At 39.0% G+C, this 21,725-nt stretch overlaps 1 protein-coding gene across 2 annotated transcripts in view; it reads right to left on the bottom strand.

Annotated features, from left to right (window-relative positions):
* NUP58 (nucleoporin 58) overlaps positions 1 to 21,453 on the bottom strand; it is a 35,633-nt gene extending 14,180 nt beyond the window's left edge. The window contains exons 1-13 of one of the 2 annotated variants that reach the window (XM_037376095.1): positions 21,143 to 21,453; positions 17,273 to 17,412; positions 15,908 to 15,943; positions 14,335 to 14,487; positions 13,149 to 13,283; positions 12,472 to 12,582; positions 9,267 to 9,291; positions 8,771 to 8,836; positions 7,826 to 8,000; positions 6,399 to 6,478; positions 5,610 to 5,728; positions 3,436 to 3,518; positions 321 to 522 (exon numbers count right to left, since the gene is read on the bottom strand). In XM_037376095.1, coding sequence (XP_037231992.1) covers positions 321 to 522; positions 3,436 to 3,518; positions 5,610 to 5,728; positions 6,399 to 6,478; positions 7,826 to 8,000; positions 8,771 to 8,836; positions 9,267 to 9,291; positions 12,472 to 12,582; positions 13,149 to 13,283; positions 14,335 to 14,487; positions 15,908 to 15,943; positions 17,273 to 17,412; positions 21,143 to 21,273 — 1,456 coding nt within the window. In that variant the 5' untranslated portion in view covers positions 21,274 to 21,453. Of the gene's footprint in view, positions 1 to 320; positions 523 to 3,435; positions 3,519 to 5,609; positions 5,729 to 6,398; positions 6,479 to 7,825; positions 8,001 to 8,770; positions 8,837 to 9,266; positions 9,292 to 12,471; positions 12,583 to 13,148; positions 13,284 to 14,334; positions 14,488 to 15,907; positions 15,947 to 17,272; positions 17,413 to 21,142 lie in introns of both variants that reach the window. The other variant, XM_037376094.1, reaches the window with a different exon arrangement.
* Positions 21,454 to 21,725: the final 272 nt, after the last annotated feature.

The following is a 21,725-nucleotide window of genomic DNA, read 5'->3' as shown; positions in this document are numbered from 1 at the left end:
TATAACCATACAATTCTGGAAAGAGGCTATACTACATGTATTCAGAGATGTTACTTAAGAGCGAAGACTCACATTCCAAGGGGTTAAGTTAGAACAATACAGTAAATATCACTAATACAAGTAAATTCACAAGATTAAGTATCTGTTGTATAATTATTGCTAAGTCTACCCTGCATTTTTCTATTGGCTATGTATCAGTAACTTTGCTCGTCACAACGTTTAGATTTTTAGTCTAACACAAAGGAAGACCTCATAGAAAGCTTTACACAAATTTATTATTGTCATAACACTAATAATCTATAACTTGAATGCACTCAGACCTGTAGCAGGCTGTTGCTGCTGAGTAAGTGTTGCAGCCATCGCAACGGCTGCTGCATTTGGTATGTTGCTGAAAGGGGTCGGTCCAGTGGTAACACGTGGCGCGCTCTGCCACTTCTTAGCTTCTGCTCGTCTTGCCTCAAACACATCCATGGCATCTCCCAGAAAGGTTTTCCTGTAGCCAAGGTATTGGTCTTTGAGCATCTGAAGGGGGTGGGGGGGAAGCCATTTTAGTTCAGTGTATTTGACATAAAACCTTAACTTAATAAGGAAAAACACTGAATTATAAATAACATTTCCTTTTTTTAGAAAAAAAAAAAAGCCCCCACAATCTGGAAGGATCTAGTCAAGCTGCAAGCTGGAGAGAAATGTTTTGCATCACTTACAGCCAGAAGAGGTTCTTCATTTAAATCCTGCAAAGCAGTCAAGCCTGACTGACATAATGAATGGTATAAAAATCTTTCACAGTTGGTGCAAATCAGCACAATTCAATTTGTATCACTGCGCTAGGTGACCTAAGAGGCAAAATACAGTCACATTGCTAGCTTATACCATAAAATAACACTCTTCTTCAGTGCTACCGTTTCTGCATGGAGCCTGCTTTTGCTCCCTTACCCCCTTCACCTATTTTTCCTTCCTTTCACTCTTGTGTTTCCTTCTTAGTACAAAGCTAAAGCAGCTACCAGAATTTTAGAATTCACTCGTTTCTGAGTCATTTCATCAACAGCATAACACTGTGCAAATGCAATAGATCACTATGCTTTAGTCTAACAAGTAGCCTGAATATGTTGTCATGTTCCCCCTCCCCCTTGCCTATGCCCCTTCCACCCCCACCCCACCCCCCTTCCGTGGCAACATTTAGCTTGGCCTGTTCATTGTGAGCCATTTCTACCCGTCACAGATGAGGGAACTATGGGTATCTTAGGTAACAAAAAGAATAAATGGCTTCAATTAAAGAACCAATAGAATGATTTCCATCTTCTAACAGAGAATCTTTAAAAGTAATAGATTTATTGAAGCCGAAGAACAGTAGGTTCAGTTGAATTTTACAGAAGCCATACTACATCCTGTGTTCCTGGCTAAGGATATGCTTGTTTCCAAGAAGAGGAGCTTACGGTCCAAAAATTCAGACCCAGAATTTGAACAACTGTGATTTTTGTCTATCAGCAACACCAGGAAACACAAAGATTGACTTCATTATCACATCAGGTGTGCTGTCTTTGGAAAGAAAGAGACATGTGCCGAACTCTGATATGATTTAGTACAATGTCATACTGATTGCCATAGGAGCTGAGAAATGCCATTAGACAATGTAAAGCAGTTTTTAAGGCTAATCTATGCAGAATGATTTAATGACATTCTCTACCCAAGTTGTGCCCATGCACATTTTACTCTTCACTGATCTTGGATACAGAATGTATCTGTATGTTCATAAATTATATAAATATATTTAACAACTAGCCCCATACAAAGATGTTTCAGGCCATATTTTTCTACAACTCCAGACCCTCGAATGAAAGTATACGTGCAAATCAGAAAGCCTATTTCAGACAAAGGAATCAATTGTGGTTACAGCTCTGCCTTCACAAACCATATCACAACCATCAAATAAGGCAGCAACAGGAGTTTCAAAACTGCTCTGCTCTCCTAGGATCTCCTAGCTGATAAACTAAAATAGATGCTCAGAATGATAGATCCACTTATGCAGTATATTAATTTTTCTGATTTCTGAAGCTTTAGTTATAAATGTGTCTTCTAAAATATCAGCCTTCATGTCCACCCACTAGAATAAATCCCAAAAAACCTTCCCCAAAAGAAAGAAAAAATCCTCAAACCCCTTAGTTTCAAGCAATAGAATACTTCTTAAGCTGAAGTCACTCCTATTCAGTCATGCTGACAAGGTACTGAAGATACCATTACTTATACTTGCATATTAATCCAGCTCTTCATATTGAAGAGCAACAAAAATGTACCATCAAAGACCACCGCATGAGTTCAGGGTACACTCAGATCTCAGAAGTGAAGAGCCCAGCACACACCTGGGATCCTTTTTGTGTAATTCTGCCAAGATTATGGAAATGCTGATATATTTTGTATCTGGTACCAAAACTGAGTTCAGTAAGAGCAGAACAAATATCTGATGGCAGGTAGCTATAGAAACCAGTGAATATCCATGCTGACAGAAGCAATGTATGAACTAGATTCCATGCATTGCAAGATCCTCAGTATTCCTGAACTTCTTTGAGGAAAAATAAAAAGCTTCAGATGTTTAGAGAACTATCAACATTGTGCAGAAAAACTCCGAGAAGGAAACAAGCCAAAAATTTACCAGAACTATTCCTATTAAGGAAGTCACTTCACAGAAACAAGCCCAAACACTTCTCCAAGTTCAGGGGATTTTTTGTGAGCAAGAAGGGTTCTCACGATCTTAAGAAAAATTATGGATTGTAGAACATTGACATTTGTCAATATGTCCCAAACTGTAAACAGGAAATTCAAGCAGAGTCCATGATAGAAAAAACAAGCCTAACTAGGACCTTTGATACATTAGTATTTTTTTCACAGTAGTCTTTCCCCCCGCCCCCCATACATATGACTTTCCATGAAAACCAGGCTGAAAAAAGTTAAACAAACCAAACCACAATTTTCACCAAAATTCTTTGATATGTTGAAAAATCTTACATATGAACACCTACTTTTTCTGTTACTTATCTGAGTAAGAGTGGATTTAGATCATCATTGTTTGAGGTCAAGAGATCATTGGGCAAAAGCAAAACATAGAAGTATGAGCTCAAAGACAAACATTTCAAAAATTGATCAACGATTACAAAGAAAATATAGGTAACATTTTGTTACCTAAATGATTGTGGTCAGTTGCTATCATCACTGTAAGTGAATAATTCAAATTTTAGACTTCAGCTAAACAAAAGTTACTTTTTTTTTTTTAACCAAAGCACTTATCCAGAACAGTTTGAAAATTTTTAAAAGCAGTTAATTTAACAGAAGTTAAAAAAAGAAAAAAAAAACCACCAGATTAACTGAAAATATATTATGTTTTCAAAAAGTGACTTTGTAGTTCTTCCACCAAATACACAGGAACACATCAAACCAACATACCTTTACGTTTTCATGTATTGATTGAAGTTGTGCAGCTAAAGCTACAAATGTTTGATAGATTTTCTGCATAGCCATAGACAAATCTGTAAAAGGCATATAAAGCATTGGTAAGTGACAATCTCACTACCAGGAGAAAAGATTTAATGTTTATACCACAGCAAGAAGCCCCCCCAAAATACATACAGCACAAAGCACAAAGGCAATCGCATGTGAACAAGTTGACGTCTGCAAAAGATACACAATTTGAGAGCAACTGGGTGCCACAAGTTACCCAAGTACTACTTTTTGAAAGGGCTTCAAACTGTATTTTGAAAAGTACTCTTTTATCAGATTAATTTTATATATATGGAATTTGTTTCCTATAATTCTATCATTTAACAAAGCTAAAATATATTAGCCTAACTATTTAATTACACAGGAACATTTTACCTCATTGGTTTTTACATAAACATAGTTAAATCAGATTTTCTTGTGTTTGTATATATTTTCCACTCTGAATTAAAGTACAGTTAAACGTTCAGTTGATTTTGCCAAAGACAGAGCAGTAGAATGGAAACTTATATTTTAAAGACGCAATTAACAAGTATCACAGGAACAATTATTCTAGCTCTACCCACAGGCATATCAGAGAAACGCAATGGGGAGCTTCTTGCCTACATAAAGTCTTAGATTTAGGATATCCTATTTCCCACACACATATGAAAGTGTTTTCAGTGCACTGACCCAACTAACGCAAAACTTTAATCCTAAAGTGGAAATCTCAAAAGTTTCGCCAAAATCAGGCATTTGCTGACAAAAAATGCTTTTCTGGAAGAAGCACTGAGACAACGTAAGAAAATGGAGGACAGAAAAGGGTTGAAGTGGTCTTTCACTGCGGAAAGATCAGCTTCTGCATTTCCTCTGAAGGATGCATACAACCTACTGAAATGCAAATAGTAGCTATCAAGTTCTTGAAGATGCGCAGATCTAGCAACGATTCTTGAACTGAAAAGGTCTGCCTCTCCATAAGGGCATTTCTCCATTATAATTTGCATTTCTTTCTGAAAAAGAAAAGCTGGGGAATAAATCTCATGCCAACCTGCAGGGTTGTGGAGGCAGTGGTATCTAGGAAGGCTGGCCACAAGTTTCCAGAGAGTCTGGGGATAACTTATTGAAACCAAGTACTAGACATCTCAAAATTTAAGACATACTGGGTCATGATTTCCTGTATGGTAAAGGCTACATATGCAGCACAGTGTTGACTAGATCACTAGATCATTTGCTGACAGCTTGACCACGCTGGCACAACAGATTAAGCCTTGCCCACACAAGATTTAGATTACGTTTAGATTATAGCAGAAACTGCTGAAAAACCTGAGGAAAATCTGTGAAGGCATCCCTCTCGTACTCTGGAAGAACAAGAAGATCACATGGAAAGACAGAGGACCCTCATGATTCAGCAAATATCCCACTCTGGAAGCTACATCTAGACAGTTCTCTTGGATTAGACATATAAGGTCCAGAGTCTATGTACCATCCTGAGATGGTACAATGTTCAAGTATCATTTGGCACAAGAAGACATGCACTTGAAACCACTGTTTATTGGAGAACTTGTACCTAAAGTGAGACCCAAAAGATAAAAATGTCTACAATCATAGGAATGGTAACCAACTAGAAGACTACTGTCCAGAGGTCAGTATTCTCTGACCACAGAGATTCTCCCAAGATTGAATGATGTCACAGCAAACTAGACTAAATTTTTGCGGTTGGTCAGAGCTGAAGGCAACACCAACTGGCTCCAAACTAAGTAAAAATTCCCAGTTTGATCTGGAACTGGCAGAGCAGATGCCCATATTCATCTGGTCAGACAGCTCAGTGCAAGACAGGGGGTGCCAGACATCAGCTTTATTAACAGATGCTGAAGGGAGAGAGATGGATATAGTGGATATCAAAACAAACTAGGCTTACAAACTACACCTCAGGAACTGGATCCATCTTAAAAAGCTCAAGAATCTTTATGAATTTAATCTTTAATCTTTACATTGAACAAACTGCAGAATCTGAGTGCTTATTTCTGTACATTGAATAAGAAAAGCCAACAATAATGAAAGAGATTAATTACTAAGTTTTTCCTTATAGGTGTAAGATTTCTTAATTTTTTAAATGTACTAAATACTACAATTGAAACATTTACCTTGTGGAGTTATGTGTGAATTATTTGCTTGAGTAGCAAGATGATTTTCCAGTTCTTCTATTTGTTGCCTGTATTGCTGCAGCTGTACTTCAAACTGCTCAACCAAGATTCTGAAGTAGCTAGATGAGTAAAATGAAATCATGATTAAACTTCACTAGTTTGCCACTTCTTTTTAAATCCGATCTGTAATAGCTGCCAACTTTCATTTAATGAATTGCAGCAGTTATGTTCTATGACATTCTTGACATCCCTCTACTAATAGGAAGAGAGTAAAGACTGTTTTTCCTCCTGTCTATGGATAAACAAGTACAGAAATAAAACCATGATTCCATTCAGTACAAACGTTAAAAAGAAGCAAAAAAAAATTCCTATTATAAGTTCATAGAATCATAGAACTGTTTTGGCTCGAAGTAACATTTCAAGGTCATCCAGTCCACCTGCCCTACCATGAGCAGGGACATCTTCAACTAGATCAGGTTCCTCAGAGCCCTATCCCAACCTGATCTTTAGCACTTCCAGGGATGGGACACTTATCACCCCTCTGGGCAAACTGTTCCAGTGTTTCACCACCCTCACTGTAAAAAATTTCTTCCTTCTTCTAGTCTGAATCTACCTTCTTTCAGTTTAAAACCTTCACTCCTTGTCCTATCACTACAAGCCCTACCAAAAAGTCTCTCCCCATTTTTCTTATAAGCCCCTTCTAAATATTGAAAGGCTGCAATAACGTCTCCCCAGAGTCTTCTATTCTCCAAGGTAAATTATTATTATTTACAAATAACAGTAACTCACTCTGCTGGGGCTGTATTTTCATGCTGGAGACCAGGAGGAGTTTTCTGTGTTCGTAACGCTATTTCTGCATTCTTCAGCTCCTAAATAAATAGGAAAAAATAATAAAAGATTCTGTATTAAGTATTCAAAAAGACCAGCTGTAACTCTACTGTTCATTTATATAAAATATTTTCTTTGTATATTTAAGTTAACAATGTGACAGAATCAGACCAGAAACTCTTCAAAGAATAGACTGCCAGAAAGCTGGAGAACTGTAAATACCAACAGAAGTTTGGGAAAACAACAAACAACAGCACATACTGAAAGCACACTGAGCTCTCAGAAGTTGAAAAAAATATTCTTCTTAACTGTCAAGAGATAAAATCTAACTTCTACTGTACTTCAGAAATCCTGTCACTATTACTGAGGACTAGAGGGGGGGAAAAAAGCAACAGTCAAGTGCAAGGAAGTAACACCTTAAAGAGAAGAACAGAAAAAAAGGATTATTTTGCATTTATTTTTTTTTTAATATTAACTAGTTAAAAAAACTGCCTCTTTCTATGGAAATGATCTTTTTATGCATGACAATTACAGCATAAGCTTCTGTTCAATACTTTCTAACAACTCTATCACTAAGAATTTCTCAGTGCCTGGTGTTGTGATTATTCTCTACTGCATCATTTACAGAAATAATGAAAGTATCAGTAACAAGTTTTTGTTTCCATAGAAAACTCAGAAAGGCACAACTACAGAGTATTTCCTTTTGTTATCACAAGATATAGAAAACACATCAACATTTTTACTTTAGAACAAAATATACTTATTTATATAGCAAGCAGCTTTGACATGCCAGATGAATTAAGTGGTACAGATCTTGAAAAGCACTTCCATCAAAACTTGAGCTCAAACTGGTTGCACAGTTAAGATGCAGACAGGCAGACAGAATTCTGACTCAAGTTCACTAAATGAATACTAGTGCTAGTTAAGATATTTTGGTCCCTGAAATGTTATGGGGCAGCGTTTGAGTTTTGGTTGGGTTTTTTTGTTTTTTTTTTTCTTTTTTTTCAGTCTTCAGAGGAAAATGTACTCGCATTTCTGCTGCTCCAGAATCCAAGATGTTGTAACAAATACATCTTCACTAGCAGCTGAATATATAACTGAAACTGAAGTAGACACACATTCCCTTCTAATGCCTTTGCTATGTAGGAGTGCTTTCCTGAATAAAAGTAATTTTATTGCTGTTGTACTTATCTAAAAATACTGACTTCACATATTTCAGTCTCCCCTGGTAACTTCAAATAGATTAGAAGGGATTCAAATTTTCGTTTTATTTACAACTCTTTTAGTTTGGGCACATTTTAACTTGACTGATGATAAAGAAGGCTAGTTATCTTATATGAAATAACCGACACAGAAAATCTCCCTAATAAATTTGTATTCAATTATACCTGCGCAGTTTCCACCTTCAGCTTGTCAATATTAAGAGTGTTTCTCTGTAATCCACTGGCAACTACAGACAGAAGTTGTTTCAAAGCTTTAATGTCTTCTTGTACTTTAAGCATTGCTTTAGAGGACATTCTACTAATTTCTTCCTGAACTTGTTTTTGTTCTTTCACAAATTTCCTGAGAAAGGGAAAAAGAAGGGGGGAGCGAGAAAAGAAACATAATATATCGAACCTGAAGTACCCAACTGTTTATATTCTGGTTACATCATTAAAATAGCTATTAAATTGATTTTTCCAAAATCAAGTGCTGAACAGTAAAACTACTGTAAAGCACCATATTAACTCCTAGTGTGCTAATACTGTAAAAAAACTCAACAACCCTCCCAGACTCCAATAGCAAGTGCTTAAACACGTTGTGCTCAACACTGACAAAGATATGTATCGAGTATTTTTTATATATATAATAATATATAGCATGTAGTAAAAGTGATTACTACTTTGAACCCACAAATACAGTGACATACAGCCTCCTTTACTAGTCTACAGCCTGCCTCGTTCCTGCCTGAGGGATGGCTCTTTTACAGTTCTCTCAATTCCATATGAGATCCACAATGCACATGCAATATGGACATAAGGTTCAATACTTACTATGCATGTGCAACAGGCTCAATACTCCCAGGGAGAGATGGATCAGATTTTAAGAGCATATTTGTTGGCACGCTCACTTGTGTAAACACATGAAAAAGTGAGGTCAAAAAAAAAATAAACAGCCTAGGCTTCAGCTATTAGAACTATCTATCCACTCTGTTCCAAAGGTTAACCTCCTGAAAGGCCTTGACTAGTAAGTTATCCTGCATGCAGCCTGCAGTAGGGTGCTTTTGTCACAGAGCATCAACAGCATACAATACTTTAGCAAATTTACTATCATAAATAAAAAATACTACTTACTGTAGATTTTCTACATCTTGACAGATTACTGGAGGTAGATTTTCATCCTTTAGTGCTTTGCTATCTCTACAAGAGACAATGCATGTTCAGTCGGTGCTTTAATCCTACCAGACATTTTTGCATGACTACTAAATATCACAAAAACATTCAAGTGATGGATTATACTGTTCTGCACCCATTGCATGTATGCCGCAACTAGGAATGATTTAGATTAATGACACAGATACTACGCCTGTGGTGTAAGCATCATACACATTCACAGAAACCATTTTTCAGACCACATAATCAGTCTGTAGCAGATGCCAGATAAGCAGAGGTATTGCATTTGATGGGAAAATTCAATGTTTAAAATGATGAACCACCATTGGTCACATTGCAAAACTTGGTTATTGACATTTATGCCTTTTTCAAGATCAAAGCTGTAGAAAAGCCAACATATTAGAAAACTATATATAAACCAAGTAAGACATAAATGCGAAGAAAATCTGATACTTACTCTGGTCTTGTTCCTGTTTTGTCACCTAGGAAATAAGAACTGTAGGTCAGAAATAAAGCTTTGAAGAACAAAACAATCTTAATGAGATTTTAGGGAAGAACTGACGACTACAATCTGCTTGATTTCTCTTGATAAAAGGAAGAGACTAGGCTAACCATAAAAGAAAGACGGTTTTCATTTACTCCCCCTTCACAGAGAAGCATCTTTTCAAGAACAGTGGTTCAACAGTTGAGGTGCTAATTTCTTGCCACATAATAGTAGTGCAAAACACCTTGTGTCACTGTACAAGTCACTGCAAATACAATACACAACTGCAGTTGTGCAAGAACTCTGTTCCTGCTTATGCAACCACAACTCACCAAGAATGTTTTGTGGGTGCAGGTGAAGTGTTTAAATTCAGCAATAGCAGTCTGTTCTCAAGTATGAAGGCAATGAAGGTCTGACCACTGGACCTCCCTAACAATTCTGTTATTGCATCAAGTCCAGTAATTCACAAGGTTTTACGGAACTGAAGATGTTACTGCTCACCTACCACCTACGTACTCCAAACTACATCTGTGTATCAAGGTGCCAAATGACTGAGTAACAGAATGGAGCTTAAAGCAACATAACACAGGGTCTGCAATCACATCCATCCTATAACCATAGTAATCTGTCAGGAAGAACACTCACTCAGCCTAAGTGGGCTTCATCTTCTTCAGCTGGATGCAATACACATCCTCAACTTCCCTCTCAGTGCCACTGTGGCAGAAAGTAGCTATGCAGCTAATGCTAGTGCCACAAATATTTCAAGCTGCACAAGCCAATGCTCCTGCCAGGAGAAGCTACTACTTTTAGAAGCAACATCTACTTAAATTGTCTGCTGGCTCTTGTCACCCAGTACATTAGAGAGCCTGGAGTCCCACAATCATTCCCTGTGCCTTTTGCTAAGGGAAAAAAAATCTACATAAAACTGGTGGAGGGGTCAACCCCAGAATTTAGGACTGCTTTCTCTGCTGATAAAAATTAGGCAGAAAACTAAGTATACTTTGCTTTCTCTCTTCAGCCACTTTTGCTGTACATCAGAACACCACTTACAAAGTAAAAGATACAGATTTGAAATCAGATTATGCTGATTTCTAGGCAAGTGAGTGCTCCAGATTTTACCTTTCTTTACATTCTTTTTCATAATAGATGAGGAAAATATGTATAAGAACAGCTTCTTTTCCTGCAGCTGTATTTTAAAGAAATACTAAACAGTCTTCAGTCTCCAGAAGGAAAAGCTTTTATAAGCTATTCCAGAAGAGAGAACACAGGCCCCAGTCCCTATCTGTGCTGAGATTTCTAGGGCAGTTTTCTTTGGTAGCAATGTCTTCTTCCTTTTCTTCCAAGGAAAAGAAATAAAACCCTCAAAACCGTAAAAGCACCACCCTCAAACCTTGACACAGTTCCTCATACATCAGTACAAACAATTGTACCAACAGGACAGAGTAACAGCACACAAGTAGAGACATTTGCCTTAAGCAGCCTTACCCATTATGGGAAACACTCCTAAACTTAAAAAAAAAAAAAACCAAACTCAAAAAACCAGTCTCCTTCAACATTTCCCACTGCTTAGCCGAGAGGTATATGCTTACCATCCTGACAGCAACAGTTCAACTAGCCCAGTTTCACTATGCAACATATGGGAATTCAGGTACTCATTCAAGTTTCTACCTTAAGAGCTAGGCAACACAATGCTGAGAGTTATCAAACTGAAGTCAATTTTGAGTCTGTGGTTCTCTGGTCCTCATTTTAAGATACCTGTATATTATGGAAGTGTTGTGATATCCTAATATTAATGGAAATCCCACAGAACCTGGGAACTGGACCTTTTTCATCACTCCTAATTTCAGTAATTAATGCCAGAAACAATAAGCACCATGCAGAGCACTCCGGCGTGGACAGTCAATATGTCTTCTCTTCTACAAGTATGAAGAACTATGACTCCACAACTTGTGTTACTCTGTAAAGATGGTTTCACAGAGTTTCTGTATTTCCTTTTCTTTTGGCTATTGGTATACTTAATTTAAAATCTGGATCCTGAATAGAATGAAGAGATTAAATTAACAGTATTGATTCCCCAGAGAAAATGTGTATTTTAGAATCAGCTTTAGTTAAATTTACTCTGAAAGCATAAAAGCAAGACAAGTTAATAAGTGTCTATGTGTCAATGCTCAATACTCCCTTACTTAAATACTTTAAAGCTACCACATAGGTAGTTTTTCTAACGATTTTAACAACCTGATAGAACGTATCAGATGGAACTATGCACTACCAGAAACACAGCTTTGAAGATTAACAGCTAGAAACAGGAAATTTTTATTGCCCAGGCTTTTGAAAAAAAGAAACCAAGTATAAGATCTGTTACAGCTGAAGTAAGCTGGTTTTCAAACGAGTACTTTCTGTATTTGTAACGCATTACTTAAACATAGCTCTGTTTCCCCCTCTAGTGGTTATTTGACATAGAGCTGTACAGAAATCATCGTAGTGTTTTGGGTTGGAAGGGACCTTCAAGATCACCTAGTCCCACCCCCCTGCCATGGGCAGGGACACCTCCCACCAGACCAGGCTGCTCACAGCCCCATCCAGCCTGGCCTTGAGCACTGCCAGGGATGGGGCAGCCACAGCTGCTCTGGGCAACCTGTGCCAGGGCCTCACCACCCTCACAGGAAAGAATTTCTTCCTAATGTCTAACCTAAATCTGCCCTCTTTCAGTTTAAAGCCATTCTCCCTTGTCCTGTCACTACATGCCCTTTTAAAAAGTCCCTCTCCAGCTTTCATGTAGGCTCCTTTAGGTATTGGAAGGCTGCTCTAAGGCATCCCTGGAGCCTTCTCTCCTTCAGGCTGATCAACCCCAACTCTCTCAGCTTATCATCATCTGCCACAGCACTTCAGCAAATAGTCCTACAAGTCTTCACTCCCAAAAGGCTAAAGCGTTTAGATCCTCATTCTCAAGTATAATATTGACTTATACTTATTTTAAATAAATTTACATTACATTGCAATTGCAACCAAAATCTTGTTCTTCTATAAGAACACGATATCCAAGAACAAAATTAATAACATGCCAGGGGGTGTCAGCTTTAATTTCATACTCCTAACACAATGCCAAAGGGTATTTGCTGTAATGCTCTGATAATTTTCTCAATAAAAAAAAAATATGACTGTTTTAAAACAAACTTACTCTTTTTGTCTGACGAACTACTAAAATCAATGCCACCAAGACCTTCATTGGCAGTAGTGGAAGGAGCCGCAGTTGTCCCCAGAGTCAAACTCAAAGCATTCTGCCCAAGTCCTACAATAAAACCACACAGAATTTCTGCATTTACAAAGCTGATACTTAAAACTTACTTAAAATAAAAGCACGTATCTTGCTTGCAGTTTCAGACTACAACACAGCACAACAGTTTTCCTCTAGAGCTGAAAAAGACAGGAAGACATGAAGTGACATGTCTTTAAACACGTTAAAAAAGCAGTTAAAACAGTTTATTCAGACCAAAAGCCACCAAAATAACGAGTTTTAACTTCTCTGCAGTTAAAAGGAGATACTTGTATATCATTTGCCCTCTCCCATTGATGATCACCTTCCTTGAGTCAATTATGGCAATGACAAAACCTTGCATTTTATTTAAAAAAATTAAGTAAAAATGAATTTAAGAATGAAAAAGCTGCCAGTGATTTCAGATTTCATTTTTATTGTCCATGGATAGCAACACTGTTCTTAACTAAAACACTGTTAAAAATTATACTTTCAGAGTGTTAAGATTTTATATCAACTGAAACTTACATTATGAATTTACACAATCACAGATTAAATATCAATGTTTTGAGACAGGAGGGAAGAACTAAAATAACTTTCACCTGTTGCTGCTGTGCTTGTATTCTGGAAGAGTGAGCCTCCTAAACCTGCTAAGGCTCCTCCTAAGGAAAGGCCTGTGGAGGCAGTTGTAGTCGGAGCAGTTGAGCCACCCAAATTTAATGTAAAGCCAGTAGTTCCTGCAGAAAAAGCAAGCCAGCTTCATGCAGACACTGCATTCAAATACATCCACAGCCAGTCTGAAATAACTGAAATGTCTGAAAGCATATTTATCACAAATAATATGGATAATAAACTCAGGTTTTTTTATTTCCTGCAGATTTTCCAAAGTCATAGAGACTTTCAAATTAGATGTTATTTTGTTCTACAATATCGTAATCCTGATAAGTCCGTATTTACCTCCAACTATGTAAAAAAAGTCCCCCAGAACACTAGAGAATCTAGAAACTGACACAGAATTTATTTTATGGCACAATGGATCTAACAAGTGCTATTGACTTTTTATATTAAAACGCCAAAATGTTAATATTTTATGTTAAACATTGAAATATTTTACAAAAGACATGATACAAGAACATTTCCTTGGTAGTCTGAGCCTTCTGGCTTAGGCATCCCAGCTTTTGGTAGGATAGGGAAGAACTGAGTAGAAAAAGACCATAGGTATAAAGGGACAGAGCACAGAGGGCACAGATAGCTGAGCTCAAATGCAGACTCCTAAGGTTAAGAAAAATGAACTCCAGTCTTAATTATCATTATGCATGGTGCAGTTTAACTGAGTTAAATATGATGGCAGGTGTGTGCCAGTATGAGAACTACACTAGGAAAACTTTGTTTCCACTACTGGTTTACCGTTTCAGGCCATCTACAAATGGTAGACATCTTCCAAACTTTTCAGCTGTGCAAATAGGAAGCTTTCAGCCTCCAGTGGGCTTAACAGTTACAAAAATAATGATTTCACACAATGAATCATCTCTCGCTACAGTTCTAAAGACAGATTATATGCTGCCTATTTCACATGGCCATAAATCTATCTGTATTATGGTACCCAAATTTAGAACTAGTGAAGTCCAACGAACTTCATAAAAGTACCACAAGATTATATGTGGGGTTTTTTCCTAGTGGTACACACTAGAACACTTCAGAGTTTAGAACTGTTTTACCACAAAGTTTTATTGTTAAAAAACCCAACCCAACAAAAAATACCCCAGACCCCCCTAAATATTTTCCTACCTGCTGCAGGAGTTGATGTAAGAGCAGATGATAACGACAGGCCACCCGCTGAGGTAGAAGTAACAGGTAAAGCAAATGGCGTGGCTGAACCTGCAGGTTTGTTGAAACCTAAACTAAAGCCTGTAGTAGCTGCTGATGTGGTGGCAGGTGTGCCTAAAAAAACCCAAAAACAATTACCACTCTAAGAACACTCTGTTTAAGAACAAAGGCTCAATTCATCTTCTCTTCTGACCTATTCCCATTTAACCATCACAATCATCACAGCATGCAAGATCACGTGCATCAAGTAAAATAACCCCATAGCACTTTCAGATATATTTCAAAGGTTTACATTAATTGCATGGGCATTTTTGCTCCAGAATCATGGACTGGCAATTATATCTAATGATAATCTAAAAAAACTAAAAAAAACCACATAAGAGCATCTAATAGACAAACCAAATATTGGTAAATAGAGCTGCAAACAATATTGCCCAAAATACAAACTAACAATTCTCAATTGGATGTGCATGCCAAGATGAACGCACACATAATTTCAATTTGTAAGCAAGATAAATATGTTGAGATGTTATTCTCCCAAACTCTGCTTTTGAACACTTAAATTGAAGCAAATAAAGCTTCTGCTTCCTGCATTTTTCACGGTAATACATTTTACATTCTAGAATCCATATTCCAAAGTAAAGGAGGAACATGCACATACATAAACAAGCCACAATAGCACGTGCAAGAAACACATACTCTATGTTCTCAGTAATTGCTGTGTGTCTGTTTTAGATTACATCATTTCATTCAGCTACGGAAAAGAATTAATGTTCATATGCATAGCTGCCACATATGATTATGCAACATACAGTCTGTTCTGGGTTAGATGCTGCTCCTCTCTTCTTCTACCCATTTAATTTGCTTCTTTATCCAACACAATTTTTTCCAATTCATTCACAGCACAGCTTCCTAAATCTTGGGACTGCAGTCTGTCTTGTAGCACCACCCCTAACATCTGTGATACGCAAGCTCAGCTTCTCCTCAGACCTCAGCTGCTCGTGTTTAAAAAGAAACCAAACCCCACACCTACCCACTTATTCCAGTATTTCTAATGCCAACTGAAAAATAGTCACTAAAGATGCATCACAGAAAAGTAAAATATTCCCAAGGTCTGTTCCCAGTTCAACCTTCTATTCTTCTAGAAGAGGTAATTAGCAAACAGGCCTGTTCACACGAAGTTCATTAGAGCAAGAAATTATTTAAGAAGAATTCTTTGATAATGTATTCCAACTCCCCTCTGCTGAAGGATGAAACTCATTAGGGAGGCATAAATACAAAGTCTAACTTTTCACTGCAACCACCGTCACTGCTGTACAGGAATGGAATGGAAGAACCCTTTAAGAAGGAACAGTGCCCAGAACTGCAGGGCTCCACTCTGGTTTGCAGCCTTAACATTTGGGCTGCAAAGCAGACTGCAGTTAGTAATGGGGAAAGATCTCACATATGATTACCAACTTTCTACATCACAAGAAAGATCTATCTGTATCTTTCTTTTGCCTGTATAACGTTAATACCCAAATTCGGTCCTTACCTAGTGTCAGTCCTGTAGCAATAGTTGTTGCTGTTCCTGCTTTAAGAATGAAAACAAAGAAAGAATAGTAATTGAAGGCCACAGAGCAGTTATAGTAAAACATGAACTATTAAAATAATGCAACATTATGAGACAATATGTAGACTATTATACAAGTTTTTTCTGTAGTATGTTCAAAGCAAAACAACATAGAAGACAGTATTTGTAAGCACCAGCAGCACAAATCAAAACATAACTGACTTCAAAATGTCATTTTTCTTCATAAGAATCTGCTAACAGCGAAGCTGATGTTAACACAGCAGTATAGAAAATTGTTTGAAATTTTAAGCAAATTAAAGTGAATGAAAATACAGAAACTAGTAATTCTATCAAGCATTTTTTTCAGCCATATGGCAGTACCTAACATTAGCATGTAAAACAGCAGATTTACAGTATAATGAAGAGGATTATAGAGTCCTAAGTCTTTGTAAAATCCTGTGTCTTGGTTTAGGGTTTCTGTCCCACTGGTAATTTAAAGAGATTATTTTGAACAGTGTTATGCCATTTCATATGTTAAAACCACCATCTGATTAGAAGATCAAAAGAATTATTGAGAGCTAAAAGAAAATTACCCCAACGTAGCCAAACATAGTAGTACTGGCTTTCAGTCCACTGTTGAATTTATTTCTAGTAGATTGGTTCTTAGAACTTCCCCTATCTACCCATACAAGTAAAAAAAAAAAGAATAGGGCCATTTTGTTAGCAATATTGGAGCCAAAGTAATATTCATTCTGTCTGAATGATGCCTGGTGAAAATATTTCCAGTCTGAAAAGTTGGGGGTTTTTTTTGCACTCTGGTACTCCTGTAAGAATCTGTACATTCATAGGCTGAATTAGAGACCTAAGAAAGCATTAATTAATTTCTTCATGCTATTGCAGACATTAAAAAACCTCCAAATAACAAAACCAGAGATGTTTACTACTGCAGAATTACAAGTACCACATTACAAATACTAATAATCTTACAATGTTTTAAAATACTTCTCAGATCAATCTTAAATTATATTTTTTGAGTACCCTGGATAAAGAATTAAGATTTCTAGAAAACACTGGGATTTGAATTAGGGAACAATTTACACACAGGCGCAAGCAGTTTTCTGGTAACTACATTTGGGTTTCTGCAGCATCAGTACTGCATAATTCTCGATTAATAACCTTTTCAACTGTTCAGTGATGCCCCTTTAAAAAAACTACGTTAAGTAGTATTCTGAGCTACAGAACTACTGTAAAAGCAGCAAGCGTGCTATGACAACCCAGTTTTTCTGTACATATGATGTACTACTTCACTGTTAATTCAAGTTTCTGCTGTACAAGAGGGTTTTCTACCTGTACTGGTGCCTCCTGGTGTAAATCCAGTGGGTTTTTTTGATCCAAAAAGTCCACTCCCAAAGCCCACTGAAGAAGCTGATGTAGTTGCTGTAGCAGTGGAAGAGCCCAGAGTTCCAAAATTAAGTCCTCCTGTTGAGCTATTACAAAATAAGACAATTTGCAATAATTATTTTTCAAAATAAAAAAAAAAATCAAACAGTTTGAATTTCAGTTTCTTTCCCATGCCATCATTCATTTTCCCAAACCACACACAATGCAGCTGGACAAGACTAGAGTCCAAGCTCCCTAACACCAAACAGAAAGAGGAAGCCGATCTCCCCCTTTCCTTCTACAGCTCCCACTGCTTCCCCGACACTGAATTCCAGCATTTGTTCAACTCCTTGCTGAGCTGATACATCTTGCTAGACCAGTGGGAAATTTGAACTTTTCTCTATTAAATCATCTCATCAATTCTGCGTTATTATCTCCCTGAACTACTGAGATGGGAGAACAAATGCTAGAGGCAGCGCAAAGATGACAACAAACCTGGACAAAAGCAAGCTACCAGTCTGTTTAGATACCTCTGACTAGAAACCTCAACCAATGTTTACTTAACTCTTAAGTGGTAAGCAAAGACATGCAACCATTCACATCCACCACACAACTTTGTCATATCTTACCACCAAAACACACTGATGCATGAATTCATTTTTTTACCAAAATGCTATCCCTTCCCCTGCAGGTGTCAACCATGGAGGATCCATGCCTACCATACTTTCTTTTCTGAATGTATATTTGTCAAAGTTACAGAAATAAAATTCCACAGCTATTTTCACAGATGAAGGGGAAGAAAGAAGGAGAAACTCAAGAGATCAGTCACTACTAGGAAAATTAAGCCTTTTTTATTTTGGGCAACTACACATTTTAGAAGTTTCATGGCAAATAGAGAACAAGCTTTATACTTAGCAAAGAACACACTAAGTTACTGTACAAGACACAGGGGAATATAATAATCATGACTATCTCTAACCAGTGAAATTACAGGTACTAGCAGCCAGATGAATATATGATTTTCAAAATGCAAAATGTTGCTTTAAGTTGACAAAAGATCAGTTGAATAACTTACTTATAGTAACTTCCTGCCCCCATCTGTGAGCCTTTTTAGGAACTAATAAGTTTTTTCTAACCTAAACAATTTTTGCTTAAGTACAAAAGCAGCAATGAAACAGAATGCAATTCAGACTTCATGCTAACAGCTGTCAAAGTATTTTGTTTCAGGTGGTCAGTATTCTCTCATCATTCCCTTATCTCCTCTCTTTTTGTATGGACGCAGCTCCTAGACATAAGTTAAACACAAAAGTAAATCCTTAAAAAAAAAGTTATAATTAGCTTTTAGATTGAAACTTTTCAAAATACCTACAAAACCAATTGTAGCAAGCCCAGCAAAAGTTGTTTAGAATGCAGACTCACTAATCATCCAACTCCACAGGAGCCAAAGCATTTCATCTTTAGTCCCAGAATTTCAACATACCAAACTACAGCACCATGACCTAATGGCTTGTAAACTTAAACATACAACATGGTGCTTCTCTCACTGGTCAGGAGTTCATGTTTCTCATCTTTTTCCAGCACAGACAAGGGTGACTGAGTATTTTTCTTGTTTCAGCATTATAGTAGAAGCAAGCTAAGGTACACAATATAAAATTCAGCATTATGGGACAAAAAAAAAAACCAAACAAAAAACAAACTAAAAAGCCCAAATAAAATTAAGTGGCATTTTGTTTGTTTGTTTTCCAAACAGAAAGAAACCAGAATATAGAAATAGAGCAATGACAGCATTCTCACCAGTAGGAGAAAGCATGTGCCAGAAGGTCTATCTACTCCCCACAGATGGAAGGAAGAGGAGCTCAGGTCACTGAAGTCAGGTCTTACCTCTAATTTTAGAACTAGAACAAAGCATTGCACCTGCCTGAAGCATACTATAGAGAACATGAATTAAATAAGAACAGCAAGCATAAGTACTCTATGAACAGCTATTGGTGCAACGCAGGAATTGGGTAGGCTGGTGTATCATACAGGCTTTGAGCCACCAGAATATTATGTCTGAGTGGTCACACTGATGAATAACACTTATGTCTGGACAACACAAAAAAGGCTCTTTTCTCCCAACACCTGGCAATACTGTCTTAGACCCAGCTCATAAGAACAACAGCTTCTTCTTATAGTCTCAAAGAAGTCATCCCGTAGGGATGCTCAAGATTCACCAATCATCCAGCAGTAAAATGGACTCTTCCTCTGTGGTACTCCTTGACCAACAGCCCTGCAGACTCATCCTGTTTGTAAGAATAAATACATGAATAAAAATGCAGAGTACCATACTGTTATTAATTAGCACCTGTTAAACTTTCACTTACTATTTTGAAGTAATCAAAAAGCAGCCAGAACAGTAAAAAAACCCACAAACAAGTATTTTTAAGTTTAGTAGGCAGTTGTTAACAAGTGCAGATCAACATTCCCCTTGTTGAAGGCAGTATATTTAGAAGAATGTTTTTGAATAAACAAATATTATTTTATTTTGCTCATTTTAATCACAGGAAACCTGCATTAAACAGGCATGCAGCAAAAACCCCTTAAGTTCTTTACCAATTCCATATAGCACACCTTAACTGCGGGGGTAAAAACCAACCAACACAAACAGAAAATGCCAAACCAAGCACAGGTAACATAAGAATGTCATCAATCTGTCATGACCACAAAATTGAGAGTATTAGAAGAGACTCTGAAAACTTGTTCCTTCTCATAGAGGCTTCCAAAAACCAATACTGCCATTTAATCCAGAGATACTCTTTCACATGCAGATGTTCAATTTCCTTCCACTCCTGCTACTAATTCCTGCCAATTCTGACAAATAAGTATTTTCCAATATATCTGCTTTAGGTGAAGTTCTCTTGAGTGATTGATTTCACCTGATCAGATTTGGGAAAAACTCTGATGCAAAGCTCCACTACAACAGTTCTAATCTTCAATGGAGGCATAAGAACAAGCAGGTCAGAAAAAACAACCTGTGCTAGCTCAGTTCTGTGCAAAGAAAGAAAAAAGGGGAGAAAAAAACCCCAGCAACAACAAAGACTTCCCTATTCTGAGAAACCTAAATACTAATAATGCCTTTAATATATAGTGTGCTTTATGTCACAGACACATCAAAGTGCAGCCAAGTTCTCCTTTTACTCCAAGACACTACACACCAAGTGAAAGGTTATTTGTATCAGAAAAAATAAAGCTGCATCCAGCTTCGGGAAAAAAAAAGGCAATTTCACATCTGAACGTTAAACATTTGGGCTTTGACATCAGCGAGCTCCATGCCGCACACGCAAGCTCAGGGTGACTGCTGAAACCTAGATACGCCTACAATTCACATTCTGCGTTCAGAACGTTAGAGAGAACTGTGGAGACACGCTGCTCCGACAAAGCCAAAATACAGCAAAATTAGAAGAGCACCTCCCTTTGTTCCTAGCTGCTGAACAGATTGATCCCTATGCCTGTATTTACGAAGCCGGCCATGAAGCAGATGAAGCAGGAAGGGCACCCCCGCCCCCTGGGGCGGACATGGTGAAACCGGTTCACCCGCGCACCGACGGCCCCTTCGGCCATGCACCGGAGCTCCGGGCCCCCGAGCGCAGCTGGAAAGGCGCCAGGACACACAGCGCAGGGCGTGCGCTCCCCCCGCCCCCCCACACCCACGTGTGCCGCCCGGGCCTGCCCCGCCGCGTCCGCCCCGGCCGGGCACGCCGGGCTCGACAGTGGGCCGTGCCGCGGGGCTCGGCGGCCCCGGGAGCCAGGGGCCCGCGGGCTAGGGCCAGGCCGAGCCGAGCGGAGGTGCCGCGTTACCTCGGCGTGGCGGCTCCGAAGGAAAAGCCCTCGCCCCCTCCTCCTCCTCCTCCTCCTCCTCCTCCCGCCCCGGCGGCGGCGGCCGCCGCGGAGCCCAGGGTCCCCGCGCCGAAGGAGAAGCCCGCAGACATGGCGGCAGCGGCGGGAACGGCCGGAGAGCGGGCCTGGGAGATGGCAGCGAGCCCCAGCGGCGGGAGCGGGGGAGGGCGGCGGCGACGGCCTCCTCAGGGTCAGCGGCGACGGCCTCCTCAGCACCGCATCGCGCCCGGCGCCAACTTCGAACCGCACGGCGGTCGCGAGCGCGCAGCCCCCAGCCACGCTCCCTCCGCGCGCGCGCCGCAATGCACCACGGGACGGCGCCGCAGCCGCCCCGCCCGCCGGCCCTTAAAGCGGCAGTAACGTGCGGGACGGCAACGGCCCATTCAGGCGAGGCCTGCCCGCTCTGCAGCACCCCGGGCACCGCAGACACTCGGTTTGGAAGATGGAAGCATCCGCGGCCGAAAACCGGGGGGGGCCGCGGCTCCGCGACAGCCGACGGCTCCTGGGCTACCGCCCCCGCCGGGCGCCACACCTGCCGGCAGCC

The sequence above is a fragment of the Falco rusticolus genome, chromosome 2, assembly GCF_015220075.1.
Source record: "Falco rusticolus isolate bFalRus1 chromosome 2, bFalRus1.pri, whole genome shotgun sequence".
In the NCBI taxonomy this organism is placed as follows: domain Eukaryota; kingdom Metazoa; phylum Chordata; class Aves; order Falconiformes; family Falconidae; genus Falco; species Falco rusticolus.
The sequence above is the reverse complement of the archived record's forward strand: the minus strand, read 5'-3'. Positions and strand labels throughout refer to the sequence as shown.